At 43.3% G+C, this 15550-nt stretch overlaps 1 protein-coding gene across 4 annotated transcripts in view; it reads left to right on the forward strand.

Annotated features, from left to right (window-relative positions):
- The window catches only part of adcy5 (adenylate cyclase 5), a 390458-nt gene that overhangs the window by 362219 nt on the left and 12689 nt on the right, over nucleotides 1–15550 (forward strand). For 2 of the 4 annotated variants that reach the window (XM_069934774.1, XM_069934776.1), the window contains 4 exons: nucleotides 827–991; nucleotides 2907–3082; nucleotides 5358–5384; nucleotides 9978–10113. In XM_069934774.1, the coding sequence (XP_069790875.1) occupies nucleotides 827–991; nucleotides 2907–3082; nucleotides 5358–5384; nucleotides 9978–10113 (504 nt within the window). The remainder of the gene's footprint in view (nucleotides 1–826; nucleotides 992–2906; nucleotides 3083–5357; nucleotides 5385–9977; nucleotides 10114–15550) is intronic. The other 2 variants (XM_069934775.1, XM_069934777.1) reach the window with 1 other exon arrangement.

The following is a 15550-nucleotide window of genomic DNA, read 5'->3' on the forward strand; positions in this document are numbered from 1 at the left end:
GGCAGAGCGATGGTGTGGACAAGATGGGCCGAATGGTCTCGGCTGTAACAGTTCACTGACTGTAAGCTAGCGCAAGGACCCATAAAATATTTTTCCAATTCCTGACCTAGCTGTTTGCAGAGAAAAGCAGAAAAGTTGCAAAGTTGCACCCACGTTTCTCTTGATCAACATAATCCGTGACATGCGCTTCTGCTGAGCATGTAATACTGACCCAGATTGTGCATAGCACCTGGTCTGACTGAATCTGATGCTTTATCAGAATGGACACCTTACCCATTTCAGGCCAGGTAGGCAGGTTCTGGCTAAGCTCCTGCGGAGCAGGGTCTTTGAGCTTCCCTCCCCAGTATTTGCATGAATAGCAAATGAAAAAGGTTGAGTGTTCTCCATGTTTAACATAGAACATGGGATATTACAGCTTTGGCCACGATGCTGTGCTGACCTATGTAAACCTAATCAACAAACTAAACCTTTCCTACCACACATCAATAACCCTCCATTGTTCTTGCATCCATGTGCCTGTCTGAGATTCTTTTAAATTTAATGTTCCTATTGTTCCACCTCCATCACCCACCCTGGCAATGCGTTCAAGACCCTACAACTCTCTATGTAATAAACATGATGTTCTGTAAATATCAATCTTTATTCCACCCTTTTAGATCACAGGTATTGGCTTGGGTCAGTTAGGACAAGATTTCCAGGGACTGAGACATTGTACCCCACAAGGAAGGGGAGAAGGCAGGCGACAATGGGAGTAAAACTCAAGAGATCTGCGGCCTTAAGGACGTTAAGATTCTTTAACTATTTGCTATGGTTATTTTTCTTCCAGTTTGTCTGCAACACCCAAGATCTACAGAGCTGTGTGGCCAAAGAGTTCAATACCACCCCGAGTAATGTCAACGCGTGTTTCATTGTCAATTCGTTCTCAAACTTCAGCTTGGACTTGGATACAACATTCTGCAATGGCAAACAACCCAGCTGTAACTTCCCTGAGGTAACGCTGCCATATTTCAACAGCCATTGAACCTCATGATTCAGGTTGCGACCTTTCAGCCTCTGATCCCACCCTCAATCCTTCGGTCACCAAAACTGCTCCATTTCTATTCTATCAAAATCCCTTCAGACCTCTGAGAGATCTTGGCTCTGTAATGAGGTGAAAGTTTTTCCATGTGATTGATCCCTCTGTAATCGACTCTGCAAGCAAGCTAGACCTCCCAATTGCCAACCATTTGAATTCCCATCACCATTCTCATGCAGACATGTTTGTCCTCGGTCTCATCCGTTGCCAGGATGAGGCCAAACATAAGCTTGAGGAACAACAATCATATTCCTCATGGACAATCCTTAAACTCAATGGCATGAATATCAATTTTTCCCATTTTAGGTAACTCCCCACCTCTTTCTCGTTCTATTTTCCATCTCTTATTTATTAAACCCACTGGTTATTGGACCACCACCTTCTCAAGGCAAATGAGGTTTGGGGCAATAAATGGCAGCCTCACTGGCCACCCCACACCCACTCAGGGAACAGAGAAATATTAAGATTATCAGAGTACCTACATGACATCACATACATTTTCCTGCGAGCCAGGCAGAATGACCACTTATTGGCAGTGCTAAAAAAAACCTGACTCAACGTACTCATAAACAAATAACAAAATATAAACAAACTGACTGCAATACAGAGAGGGAGAAAAAAAATCAATAAAAGTTCAATAAACAGACCCTTCGGCCCATAGCTAACCTGATGGCGAATTTAAAATAAAATTCTGTTGCTTGCATCTGACACATACACCTGAATATTCACGTTTATCAGCAAGCCTCTTAAAATCTACTCTTGTACCAGCTTCTACCACTACTCCTGGCAGCCCGTTCCACTCACTGTGTAAAAAAAAACTTTCCTCGCAAATCGCCCTGAAACATTACCATCCCCATTCACTTTACGTCAAGTGCGTGACATTTTACACAGGATAAAAGATCATGACTGTCTACCTGATCAATACCTCTCATAATTTTATAAACTACAATCAGGTCTCCCCTCAGCCTCCAATACTCTTAACAAACTATTCTTAAACTATTCCCCCCCCACCCTGGTGTGTATGGATGCTCTTCCCTGTGAAAAGAGAAATGTTTGTTTCTCTGTACTTCTCTCTTACCAACTACATAATAAAAATTTATGTAGCATGAGATGAAAAGAAAACAAGGCTTTTATTAAAATGTGCTGTGGCCCCTGGTGTGGCCATAGAGACCCCCTTGAGAATGGCTGCTCTCGATTGTACTGCTTCTTTTGTACAAGGGACTTGATTCTGATTAACCCAGAGCAGTACAGAGCTCATTGAAGGAACACAATAAGTCATTCAGCATCCATGGGAAGCAGTGGGCAGTTTACATTTCAAGCTTGAGAGCATGGAACTAGGCCCTTTGGACCAACGTGCAGATGCCAACCAAAGGTTCCACCTGCCTGTGTTTGGCCTGCATCCCCCTCAACCAATCCTATCGATGTATCTGTCCATTTTTTTCTTAAATGTTACAATAGTACCTGCCTCAACTACCTCTTCCATCACCCACCACTCTGTGTGTAACATAGTTACCCCTCAGGTTCTAATTAAATCTTTTTCCCTTCACCCCGCTCACATTAAACCTATGTCCTCAGGTTACTGATCACTTTACTCTCTCTCCTTAAACCTATGTCCTCTGGTTACCAATTTCCCCTACCCTGGGCAAAAGACTCTCTGTGTTCACCCAAACTATTCCTCTCACTTGACAAAGGGATCAGGCCCAAAACACCAACTGCGTATTACTTCCTATGGATGTTGCATGACCTGGTGAGTTTCTCCAGCACTTTTGTGTACTCTGCAGACTTCTTGTTTGCTGCCCTGGTTAACCGGTTTATCTCTCCCTTTGCCCAGTACTTCACCTACTGCGTGTTGCTCAGCTTGCTGGCCTGCGCAGTGTTCCTGCAGATCAGTAGCATCGGAAAGCTGTTGCTCATGTTGACCATTGAGCTAATCTACGTCATCATGTTGGAGGCACCTGGAGTCACCCTCTTCGACAACGCGGACCTGCTGATCATCGCCAACAGTCTGTGAGTAACAATTGCCTTACATTTGAGTGAATTGAAGTGAGAGGGATAGATTAGCTGGGGCATGATAAAGTGTTGGTTAAGATCGCCAGAAATCTAGAGGCCTTGGTTGATGAAACTCCGTCTCTGAGAACATCAATTTCCAGTGGTTCTCAACCTTTTATTTTCCACTCACATACCACCTTAAGTAAATCTTTACTAACCACCGAGTATCTATGACGTCCTATGCCATCAGTGCGCTGTGGTTAGTAAGGGATTATTTTAGGTGCTATGTGAGTGGGAAAAAAAATGATTGAGACCACTGACTTGGACAGACAAGCAATGGGTCAGGGTTGCAGTACTGGGAACACAGTGGGGAGGTTACACACAGAAACTCCTTTCACGTGCTACCAAGAGTCACAGAGTTATGCAGCATGGAAACAGACCCTTCAGCCCAACTCAGCCCTGCCACCTGAACTAGTGCCATTTGCCTGCATTTAGCCCATATTTCTCTAAACCTGTTCCATCCTCGGACCTGTCTAAATGCCTTTTGCACGTTGTTAGTGCACCCGCATTCACCACTTCCTCTGACAGTTCATTGCTTACACCCTCGACCTTCTGTGTGAAAACGTTTCCCCTCAGGATTCCCTCTCACCTCAAATCTATGCCCTCTAATTCAAGGCATCCCTATCCTGGGAAAAACATTGTGACCTGTTGTCTTTGCAAGGACACCCCTCAGACTTCTACAATCCAGGGATAAAAGTTCCCAGTTTATCCAGCCTCTCCAGGCCTCCAGTCCCGTCAACATTTTCATGACACCTTTCCACACCTTTCTCAGCTTCAGGGATGTTGATGGAGATACACATTGGCTATGACCCATCGAAGCCACTCTGCCCATCGTGCTTGCTCCACCATTCAATGCTATCATGTTTGGTGCTCTCTCTCATTGCCATCCTGTTCCCTCACCATTCCCATTGTTGACTTTTGCATCTGGAAATCTTTCTCCTGAAATATATTCAGTGACTCGGCCTTCTGATTTGGAAAGATTCCACAGGTTCACCACTCTTTTGATTTGAAGAGGTTTCCCCTCATTTCAGCCCCAAACCTACCAGGTGACCTTAGTTTGTGCATATGGACTCCTCCTGTTCACCTTTGCTCGAGAACTTCAACATCCACCAGAGAAGAGGTGGTGACCCAGTTTAACTCGTCATCCTGAGGGCAGACACTTCTGTCAGTGAAGCAGCCCCTTGGCAGTGCACGTATCTCTTTGTGTGTTGTGGGGACAGGAGAATTTGAACACTTCTGAGTCACTGGTGATGATGGCGAGATGAGAATTTCAGATCAGATACTAATTATTGTCATGTCTTGAAAGGGAAATGTAATATTACACAAAATTACCATTAGTCTGCCATAAAGCAGACAAAGATTCACCCTTAGGATTGCCCAGTGTCCCTTTCAGGTGGTTGTCAAGGCCAGGTCATTGGGCGTATTTAAGGAAGAGATTGATAGATTTTTGATTACCCAGGGCATCAAAGGTTACCTCTCAAGTGGGTGTTGAGGGCAAGAAGGGCCTCAGGCCACAACAGAGGTTTGGATCTGGAGCTCAGATTGAACAGGAGTCTGTGCAAATGCAGGGGCTGTGGGAGCGCTGGAGACAAATCCACAGACACACAGTGTCTCTAAAGGGACTTTTTTTTTTGCTTCTCTTTCTTTGATTGTTAGGAGTGCTGGGCAATATTCATGTCGACTCTTTGTCTTTTACGAAAGTTGATTCTGTCATGTAAATTACGTTTTCAATATACACAAAATCCCTGTTATCTGGAATTCAAGCAACCGGCAACCTCAAGCAACCGATAAAGAAAGAAAATCACAGAAAATAAATGTGTAAAAAATGCGGGAGTTTAAATATTTCAACAGAAATAAATATAAATATAGTAAAACCCCTGATATCCAGCACCTACAAGGGTTGGTCGATGCCAGATAAGCTAATTTTCCGGCTGCTTGAGACTGCATGAATGGAAAACTAACGTCAAGGCATGCCAATTTTAAATTTTCATATTTTTTACCCATTTATTTTTTGCAATTTTTTTTGCCGATTGCTTGAATTCCACCAAGCAGGGATTTTACTCTTTCTGACTGGAATAGAGATCTGCTCAGCTTGATGTAATGGAATTTACAGAATGTTTGTTTAAACTTTCCCAGTGATTGTCACCAGATGCATTTGGGATCATTTGGGTTTCATTCACATTGCTTCAACTTCTTTAAATTTTTACTAACCAGTTCTTTCTTTCACCCCCAGTGCCTCATCGAATGAAACATGGACATGGTAAGTACTGTTTTGAGCCTAGTACATTGACGACAGAAATTAAGTGGCAGGTTTAATTAGAACCCTAGAACATTACAGCACAGAAACAGTCCCTTCTGCCCTTCTAATCTGTGCCAAGCTATTATTCTGTCTAATCCCACTGACCTGCACCCAGTCCATAGCCCTTCATTCCCCTCCCATCTATGTACCTGTCCAAATTTTTCTTAAATGTTAAAATTGAGCCTGTATTCACCACTTCAGCTGGCAGCTCATTCCACACTCCCATCACTCTCCGTGTGAAGAGGTTCCACCTCATGCTCCCCCTCAACTTTCCATCTTTCACTCAACCCATGTCCTCTGGCTTGTATCTCACTTAACCTCAGTGGAAAAATCCTACTTCATTTACTCTACCCATCATAATTTGATACACCTCTATCAAATTTCCCCTCATTCTTCTACATTTCAGGGAATAAAGTCCTAACCTGTTTAACCTTTCCCTGTAACTCAGTTCATGAAGTCCTGGAAACATCCTAGTGAATCTTCTCTGCGCTCTTTCAATTTTATTGATATCTTTCCTGTAGTTGGATAACCAAAACTGCACACAGTACTCCAAATTTGGCTTCACTAATGTCTAATACAACTTTACCATAACAATATATTCAATACTTTGATTTATGAAGGCGAATATGCCAAAAGATCTGTTTACAACCTTATCTACCTATGACGCCACTTTCAGGAAATTATATACCTGTATTCCCAGATCCTTCTGATCTACCCCACTTCTCAATGCCTATCCATTTACCATGTGTGTCCTATCTTGCTTTGACCTTCCAAAATGCAGTGCCTTGTACTTGTCTGCATTAAATGCCATCTGCCATTTTTTAACCCATTTTTTCCAGCTGGTCCAGATCCAGCCTTCCTCATTGAAAGCCTTCCTCACTGTCCACTGCACCCACAATTTGTGTCATCTGCAGAAGAATATGCAGAAGTTGATGTTTATCTGTAGTAACAGGATATCAATGCTCAACTAGTACTCACATGTAAGCAAGCAATGAGGAGCTGGAGGGTCAGGGACCATCTATGGAGAGAAGGATCCATAAATTACTGATCCATAAGTTGAAGCTGAATACTTGCATTGGTGATCAAATGCTCCACTAACTGAGTCCACTGTCCTGCTTATTTACTGCCTGCTGTCCATTTCACATAATCACAGTGATGTGGTGTTCTTAAACGGTTAATGCAACGCTCTTAAAGTGCAGAACAGTCAGTATTTCTCTGTACCTACACGTCCAAGGTTAAATCAAAACCTTCCACTCTGGGCTTAACTTTCCACAGATGCTGCAACACTCCCAAGGATTGCGAGAAAGTTCAGGCAAAGTAATGTTGCTGTACTTATGTGATATATATTCACCAAACTCCCCCAGGAATAGGTAGGGCTTTATCTGGCCGTCGTAGGTAAACTTTAAATGGCACGGTGTACCCAAAACACCTAACATTGAACTTCAATATTGTGGGGTCTCATTCCTTCAGATTCAATCATTTGCGATTTTAACAAATTCAAGCATTTTTATTTTAAATGACCTTTTCTTTCCATCTCATTTTTCTCTTTTGCTTTAATTCCTGAATGTTAACCTCATTTACATTTATTTCAGATTTTATTCTAATCTGAGGTGTTTAACTTTGAGGCTTAACGTGAGTAGGACCTACACAGTGAATGGGGGAGGATTTAGGGGAGTGATGCAAAGCAGGGATCTAGAACTATGTGCTCATAGCATGTTGAAAGTAGTCAAAAAGGCTTTCGGCACATTGGCCTTTATCAGTCAGTTGTTGCTGTTGTATAAGACGTAAGGCCCCATTGGGAATATATTGTTCAGGTTTGGAAACTGACCTTCGGGAAAGATGTTGCCAAGGTGGAGAGGGTGCAGGGAAGATTTACCAGGATATTGCCAGAACTCAGGTGCCTGAGCTATAGGGAGAGGGTGAGGAGGCTTGGGCTTTATTCCTAGGAGTACAGGAGGATGAGAGGTGATTTCATACAGGTGTACAAAATCATGAGAGGAAATACATCAGATGAATGCAGAGAACATTTTAACCAGAGTAGGCCGATTGGTAACCAGAGGACATAGGTTTTAGGTAAGGGGAGAGAGATTTAACAGAGGCCTGAGGGGTAACTTATTTTACACAGGGGTAGTGGGTGTGTGGAATGGGCTGCCGGAAGAGGTGATTGAGGCAGGTACTATCGCAATGTTTAAGAGAAAATTAGATGGATGCGAGGATAGGGTGGGTTTAGAGGAATATGGGCTAAACGTGGGCAGGCGGGACTAATGTGTGTGGGACATTTTGGTCAGTGTAGGCAAGTTGGGCCAAAGGGCCTGTTTCCACATACAATGACTCTAATTAATATTCAAACCGGCACTGGAGACACACCCGAGACCGCAGAGGTTGGAATCTGAATTAGAGCACCATCTGCTGGAGGAACTCAGCGGATCGAGCAGCATCAGTGGGAGAAAATAAACAGTCAATGTTTTGGCCAGAAGCCCTTTATCGCTGAAGGGGTTTAGCTTGCAACATCGACCATTCTTTTTCTCCCACTGATGCTGCTTGATCCACAGAGTTCCTCCGGCAGATTGTTTAAACTGCACTTCCTGATTTAGATGCTAAATATCTCACATTTTAAACTGATAGTAGAGGAGATAGATGTGCAGTTGCTTCCCTTGCCTGCAGACTGCAGAAGATACAGTGCTATTTTATCTTGACTGGACCAGCAGAATTCAGTGTAAAGCCCCAAGCATAATTGTGATCAAGTGAAATAATTAGAACATAGAACATTACAGCACAGTATAGGCCCTTCAGTCCAAGGTGTTGTACCAACCAATGTAAACCACTTCACAGCAATTTGATTCTTTCTGACCTCACACCCATAACTCTCTATTTTACTTACATCCATGTGCCTGCCTAAAGGCTTTTTAAATATCCTTATAGTATCCGCCTCCACCACCACCCCCCCCCCCAACAATGCACTGTAGACACCCACCACTCTCTAAGTAAGAGAAATACCTCCTCCTAAAATTTCCTCCACTCACCTTGTGCAGATGTCCCTGTGGTATTTGCTAGTATCATCTCGGGGTGGGGGGGTGCTATCTGTCCACCCTATCTGAGCCCCTCATTATCTTACAGGCCTCCATTAAGTCACCTCTCATCCTCTGTTGCTCAATGTTCATATCAACAGTGAGAATGCTAAACGACAAAAGGAATGGCTCACACTAACCATCTGAGACTCTCATTTGTGCAAAACAACATTTATTTTTATGGATATAATACTCGTCCTGATATGTATTATTTGTCTGTATGTGTGTTATGTCTGGTTGTGTTTCTGCATGTTTTATACTGAGGACCAGAGAACGCTGTTTCTTCGGGTTGTTCTTGCACAATCAGATGACAATAAACTTGGGATGACTTGATTTTGCAATTCACTGCCTTCATCAATAGTTATTTATTTCTCTCATACATTAGTGTGATCTCATGATGAATGAAATTTACTTTGTTGTAATGCTTGCTAAAAAAAATCAATGTAGGTGGAAATTAAAGGCCAACACCATTATAGTGGACATTTAATGTTTTTCTCATGTTAATGGGATTATGTGCAATGCACAGTTTAGTACAGAGTGATTCAGCCAATGTGGTCTTACCAAGACTGACCCTCTTCCATACATCTGATCCCACAACAAATATATCCTTCTTTTTATTTTTCCCTTGAGATCCTGCCTACCCTTTTTCTATTTGATCTGGGCATGCCCATCCCTAACTGTCCTGGTACTGAGAGGTTTGCAGAGTCAACCTCAAAGACTAATCCAAAACCTTTAGGTTATTCGTCTTGGCTTCAATAACAGCAGAACAACTTGCTTCTCACAGGTGCTTAAAATAACCTATCGCTGTCAGACCAGAGAACAGTACAGGCCCTTCAGCCCACAATGCTGTGCCGACCTACTCAACAATTTAACTTTTAAATTTAGATCTCAGATATATTGTCAGAATATATAAATGACATCACCTACACCCTGAGGTTCTTTTTCCTGTGAGCGAGGCAGAATTACCCATAACCCTCTCTTTCTTGCATCCATATGCTTATCTACGAGACTTTCAAACGTCTCTAAGGAACCAGCCTCCACCAGCACCCTTGGCAATGCATTCCAGGCATTCTTGGAACGATGTTGTACTGGCTAATATTTATCCCTCAACTAACATCGCAGATTATTGCTTATTTACAACAGCAAAGAAAGAGGCCGTTTGGCCCATCAGATTCCAGCAGAGGATATTCCTTCCTCTCCATTACCCCTGCAACTTAATTTTTTATCTTTCTCTTTGATTTTTCCTGCCACTCTCCCGGCCCTGAGGCCTGACTTACAGTGGGGTCAGTTGGTTAGTTAGGTTTATTGCCACTTGCAAAGAGATTACCTGTGAAAAACCGCTTCTGCGTGCTAGGCAGCCCGGTCACAACAAATATGAACCATGGATTATGTGTGGGCAAATGGGATTGATGTGAGTGATTTTTTTTAAAATGAATGTAGCCCCTTTTAGTTACTGGTTATTTATTGATGCGTCTCCTTCCCTAAGCAGTTCGTCGAGGCTCTCGAAGGTATCTCTGAAGATCATGACTCCTGTTATCATCACTGTGTTTGTACTGGCCCTTTACCTCCATGCACAGCAGGTGGAATCAACAGCCAGGCTCGACTTCCTTTGGAAGCTGCAGGTAGGTGTCCATCCATGCACTTAAGGCCACTGAGCCATCGAGCCCCCTCAAATGTTGAAACCCCTTTGCTGTTCCCCGCATGGCCTGTCGTCATTCAGTGACATGGGTGCAGCTTCCCTGACAAGCCTCCCAAGTGGCCAGACGTTCCGACAGTCACGGGTTTGCCCCTTCCTAAGGGCTTCGTCCCATGAGCTTTCTTGTCTCAGTTTTCAAAGCTGCATTTTTACCAAAATTTTCTGCTGTCCTCTGTATCCCTAGTTTAAATTTAAATTTAGACATACAGCCTGGTAACAGGCCATTCCTGCCCAATTACACCTAATTAACCTACAACCCCTGGTACATTTTGATGGTGGGAGGAAAGCAGATCACCCAGAAGAAACCCATGCAGATACGGGGAGAACAGACAAAATCCTTACAGACAGCACCAGATTTGAACCCCGGACACATTAATAGCGTTGTGTTAACCATTCTGCCACCCTGATATATAGTGGATTGTCCATTCTGTCCCTGGAGATGCACAAAATGGGATAAATGTAGGTTAGCAATCAGTAGTAAGCAGAGTGCCGCAGAGAGTGGTGCTGGGCCCACAACTGTCCACGATGTACATGAAGTATTTGGGAGAGGTGACCAACTACCGTATCTAAGTTTGCTGATGACACTAAATTGAGTGGAAAAGCAAATTGTACAGAGGATGCAGAGAGTCTTCAGTAAGACATAGATAGTTTAAGAGAGAGGGGAAGGGACTGGCAGATGGAGTACAATCTTTATAAATGTGAAGTAACGTGAGATTATCTATTTTGGAAGGAAAAATAGAAAGTCACGTTATTTAAATGGTGAAAGATTGCACCATGATGTTGTAGAGTCTTGGGAGTGCTTGTGAATGAATCGTAAAAGACTGGTTTTCAGGTGCAACAGGTGATCAAGAGGCAAATGGAATCCTGTCTTCAATGCTAGAGGGTACTGGTAAGCCACAACTCGAGTACTGCATGTGGTTTTAGTCTTCTTACTAGAAAAAGGATATACTGGATTTGAGGTGGTGCTGAGGTTCACCTCTGTATTTTTCACACTATGAACCATATTGACCAAAATACACACAAACATTTCCCTCTTGAATATACACAGCGTCATTTTCTCCCCTTTCCCCCCCTCCCTTCCCTCCCTCCTTCCCACCCCCCTCCCCACCCACTAAATGTTCAACATCTTTTCTTTCTTTGGCTTGGCTTCGCGGACGAAGATTTATGGAGGGGGTAAAAAGTCCACGTCAGCTGCAGGCTCGTTTGTGGCTGACCAGTCCGATGCGGGACAGGCAGACACGATTGCAGCGGTTGCAAGGGAAAATTGGTTGGTTGGGGTTGGGTGTTGGGTTTTTCCTCCTTTGCCTTTTGTCAGTGAGGTGGGCTCTGCGGTCTTCTTCAAAGGAGGCTGCTGCCCGCCAAACTGTGAGGCGCCAAGATGCACGGTTTGAGGCGTTATCAGCCCACTGGCGGTGGTCAATGTGGCAGGCACCAAGAGATATATGTATTGTATATGTTCAACATATACAATACATTAAACCCATTAAACAATGTCATCACACAATGAAAATAAACAAGAAAATTGTGTCATCCACTTTTACACACTGGGTCCGTTCATTTCGTCTTCTTCTCATTCTGTCATTTTAGGGGGTGGAGGTCCATGGTAGGACCTCTCTGTTGTGTTCTATGTATGGTTCCCAAATTTGTTCGAATACTGTGATGTTATTTCTTAAATTATATGTTAATTTTTCCAATGGAATACATTTATTCATTTCTATGTACCATTGCTGTACTCTCAGGCTCTCTTCTGATTTCCAGGTTGACATTATACATTTTTTTGCAACATCTAAGGCTATCATAATAAATCTTTTTTGTGCTTCATCCAATTCGAGGCCAAGTTCTTTACTTCTTATATTACTTAGAAGAAAGATCTCTGGATTTTTTGGTATGTTATTTTTTGTGATTTTATTTAATGCCTGATTTAGATCTTCCCAAAACTTTTCCACTTTCTCACGTTCCCAAATTGCATGTTCCCGTTTCCGAGGTTCACCAGGTTGATGCTGTAGATGAGGGTGTGAGCCTGGGAGGAAGTGATTCAACCATCTGAGAATATACTCACCTGTGCCGCCCAATTACACCCGATTAACCTACAACCGCCGGTAAGTCTTGAACGGTGGGAGGAAACTGGAGCACCCAGAGGAAACCCACGCAGACACGGGGCGAATGCACAAACTGCTTACAGACAGTGCCAGATTCAATCCCAGATTGCTGGCACAGTAACAACATTGTGCGAACTGCTACACTAACCATGCTGCCCCATGTTATGTTCTGAGGTTGTGAATCAATGGAACCCTCTTCAAAATATGATGGAAGCAGAATCTTCTGAATATTTTTTTCGGCAGAAGTGGGGTCTTGACAAGCAAAGGGTGAAAGATGACATATTGAGGTTGTTCGCTTATTGAGTGTTAACGGTTAACTCCCTCCCAGTTGGGAGTTGTTTAAACCAGTTCATCGGATGTATTGAAAAGCGTTGTGACCCTATTGGCTAAAGGAATCAAGGGAGAAAAAGCAGGAACAGGATACTGAAGTCACATGATCAGCCATGATCGTATTGAATGGTGGAGCAGGCTCGAAGGGCTGAATGGCCTTCTGGTACTTCTATTTTCTTTGTTTATATAAATGGTGACGCTGAGTGGCCTTCTCATGCTCCTAATGCATCCCTTTGAATGGAGAGTCTTCATGGATCAGCCTTCTGCTGTGACCATCAAACTGCTGGCAACAGTGCCTCTGTGTGGTGTATACTCAGTAGTGCAGTTCATTGAGGAGCTGCCTGTCCAATTGACCCACCCAGCATGGAGAGACGTCGAAAGAAAATCTGGAAGTTTAAAATAGGAGAATATGCTGAATCATTGCAGAAAATCACCCGTTTGTCTGGAAAATAGCCTCAATGATTGAAGTTAAATCAGGGAACTCCCAGTGCCCAACCACTTTAATTCCACATATCATTCTTTGTGCCGACATGTCTGTCCATGGCCTCGTGTACTGACATATTGAGTCCAGCCCAAATTGGAGGAACAATATTCTGTCTGGGCACTTTCCAACCAGATGGTATTAACATGGACTTCTCCAGTTTCTGTTAACCCCCTCCCCCGAGTCTCTCCCTTTCCCTATCTCTCTCTCTCTCTCTCTCTCTCTCTCTTTCCCTCCAGCTCCCACCCCTTTCCTTCCCTCTCTATTCAGAGATGCTACCACTCCCCCATCACTTCAGCTTTTTTTTTTATCTTCGCCCCTCCCACCCATATCCATTTATGACCTCTTATGTGTTAGCCTGTGCTCTGACCCTGCCCCTTCCACCCTCCTCTCTTCTCCTCCCCCCCATCTTTTTATTCAGGCGCCTGTCTGCCCCTACCTTGATGAAGGGCTCAAGCCCAAAACGTCGGTTACCCTTTAATTCCCTGGATGCTGTGTGACCTGCTGAGTTCCTCTAGTACTTTTGTGTATTACAGCTTTTTTGATTGGCTGGAGGCGTCTCATTTGAAATTTGTCGAGGAGTAGGGAAATTTGTTTTGTGTTGCTCCAGTGCAATAACTTAAAGCAGCAGGATGGACTGTAATATTTGTGGATCATAACACACTTAAGTTATCTCACTTAGTAATGGTAACTGGCCTCCAAAAATGAGCCTAGCATTTATTACCTATCCCTTAATGCCCTTGGTGTGAAGGTGGTGAGCCAGTTCACGAAATGCATTCAGGGTGGAGGTGACCACACCCCCTCAAGTGGGAAGAATATTAGCTGACTGGCAGGAAGCAGAGAGTAGGGATCATATTCTAGTTGGCTGCCAGTTATTCCACAGGTGTCAATGTTGGGGCCATTTCTTTTTATGTTGGATATTAATGATTTGGATTATGGAATGAATGGTTTTGTCACCAAGTTTGTGAATGATACAAAGGTAAATGGAGGGCCATGTCGCAAACAGGGAGGCTGGAGAAGGACTTTAAACAGATTAGGAGAATGAGCATAGAAGTGGCCAATAAAAGACAATGTCGGAAAGTGTATGGTCATGCAATTTTGTAGAAAAAATAGACAGGTAATTATTTTCGAAATGGATTGAAAATTGAAAATATCCAGAGTTCTTTGCAGGAGAGCCTAAAGGTAAAGGTAAACATCTTATTGAATCAAAGGTGAAGAAGTTGAATTGCAATGCTGGCATTCATCTCGAGAAGAATAGAATATAAGTAGGGATGCGATGTTGAGGCATCTTAAGGCATTGGTGACACCCCACTCAGAGCATCGTGAGCAATTTGGTTTTGTCAATTAAGAAAGGATGTGCTGATGTTGATGAGGGTTCAGAAGAGGTTTACAAAGATGATTCCAGGAATGAAAGGTTTATTAAATGAAGAGTGATTGACAGCTCTTGACCTGTATTCATTGGAATTTAGGAGAATGAGGGGGTGGGGGTCTTAATGAAACATTTCGAATGTTGAAGGGCATGGACAGAGTAGATGTAGAAAGGTGGTTTCGCATGGTGGGAGAGTCTAGGACAAGAGGGCACAACTTCAGGATTGAAGGGATGCAAAGAATTTCTGTTGCAAGAGGGTGGTAAATGTGTGGAATTTGTTGCCACAGGCAGTTGTGGAGGCCAAGTCATTGGGTATATTTAAGGCAGAAAATGATTGGTTCTTGATTAGCCAGGGTACCAAAGGTTATGGGGAGAAGGCCAGGTAGTAGGGCTGAGTGGGTAAATAGATGAGATGATTAAATGATGGGGCAGACTCTATGGACTGAATAGCCTCATATGTCTTATGGTCTGATAAGAGGACTGCTCATGAAATATATTTAAAACGTAGATAGATTTTTGCATAGTGGGGGAATTGAAGGTTATGAGTAAGTGAAGCTGAGTCCACAGCCAGATCACCCATGATCTTATTGAATGCTGGAGCAGGTTTGATGGGCCAAATGGCCTTCTGCTCCTATTTGTTATTGTATTATCTTCTACTGTATCCAGACAATTGGGAGGAGCTGTTGAACTCTATAAGCCCATACATTTTCGGAAAGTGGGAGGAAACCTGAGCACCTGGAAGAAACCCCCACAGACAAGGGGAGAACGTACAAACTTCTTACAGATAGCACTAGATTTGAACCCAGGTCACTGTCACTGTAATAACATCGCGGTGACTATCCCACACGTTATTCAATTCCAGCTGCTCTGTGAGGGGACTTTCACTAGAAGTACTATAGCAGATCCAGAAGTTGGTTCACGATTGCCTTCGTGGCTCTTGGGGACCTTATGCTGCCCAATTACATCCATTTGAATACAAGTCACATTCGTTTTTGGTGGGTGGGAGGAAACCAGAGAACTCGGAGGAAACCCAAGCAGACAAGAGTACAAACTCTTTAGAGGCAGCACTGGATTCGAACCTTGG

This window comes from Narcine bancroftii, chromosome 4 (assembly GCF_036971445.1).
Source record: "Narcine bancroftii isolate sNarBan1 chromosome 4, sNarBan1.hap1, whole genome shotgun sequence".
NCBI classification, from domain to species: Eukaryota; Metazoa; Chordata; class Chondrichthyes; order Torpediniformes; family Narcinidae; genus Narcine; species Narcine bancroftii.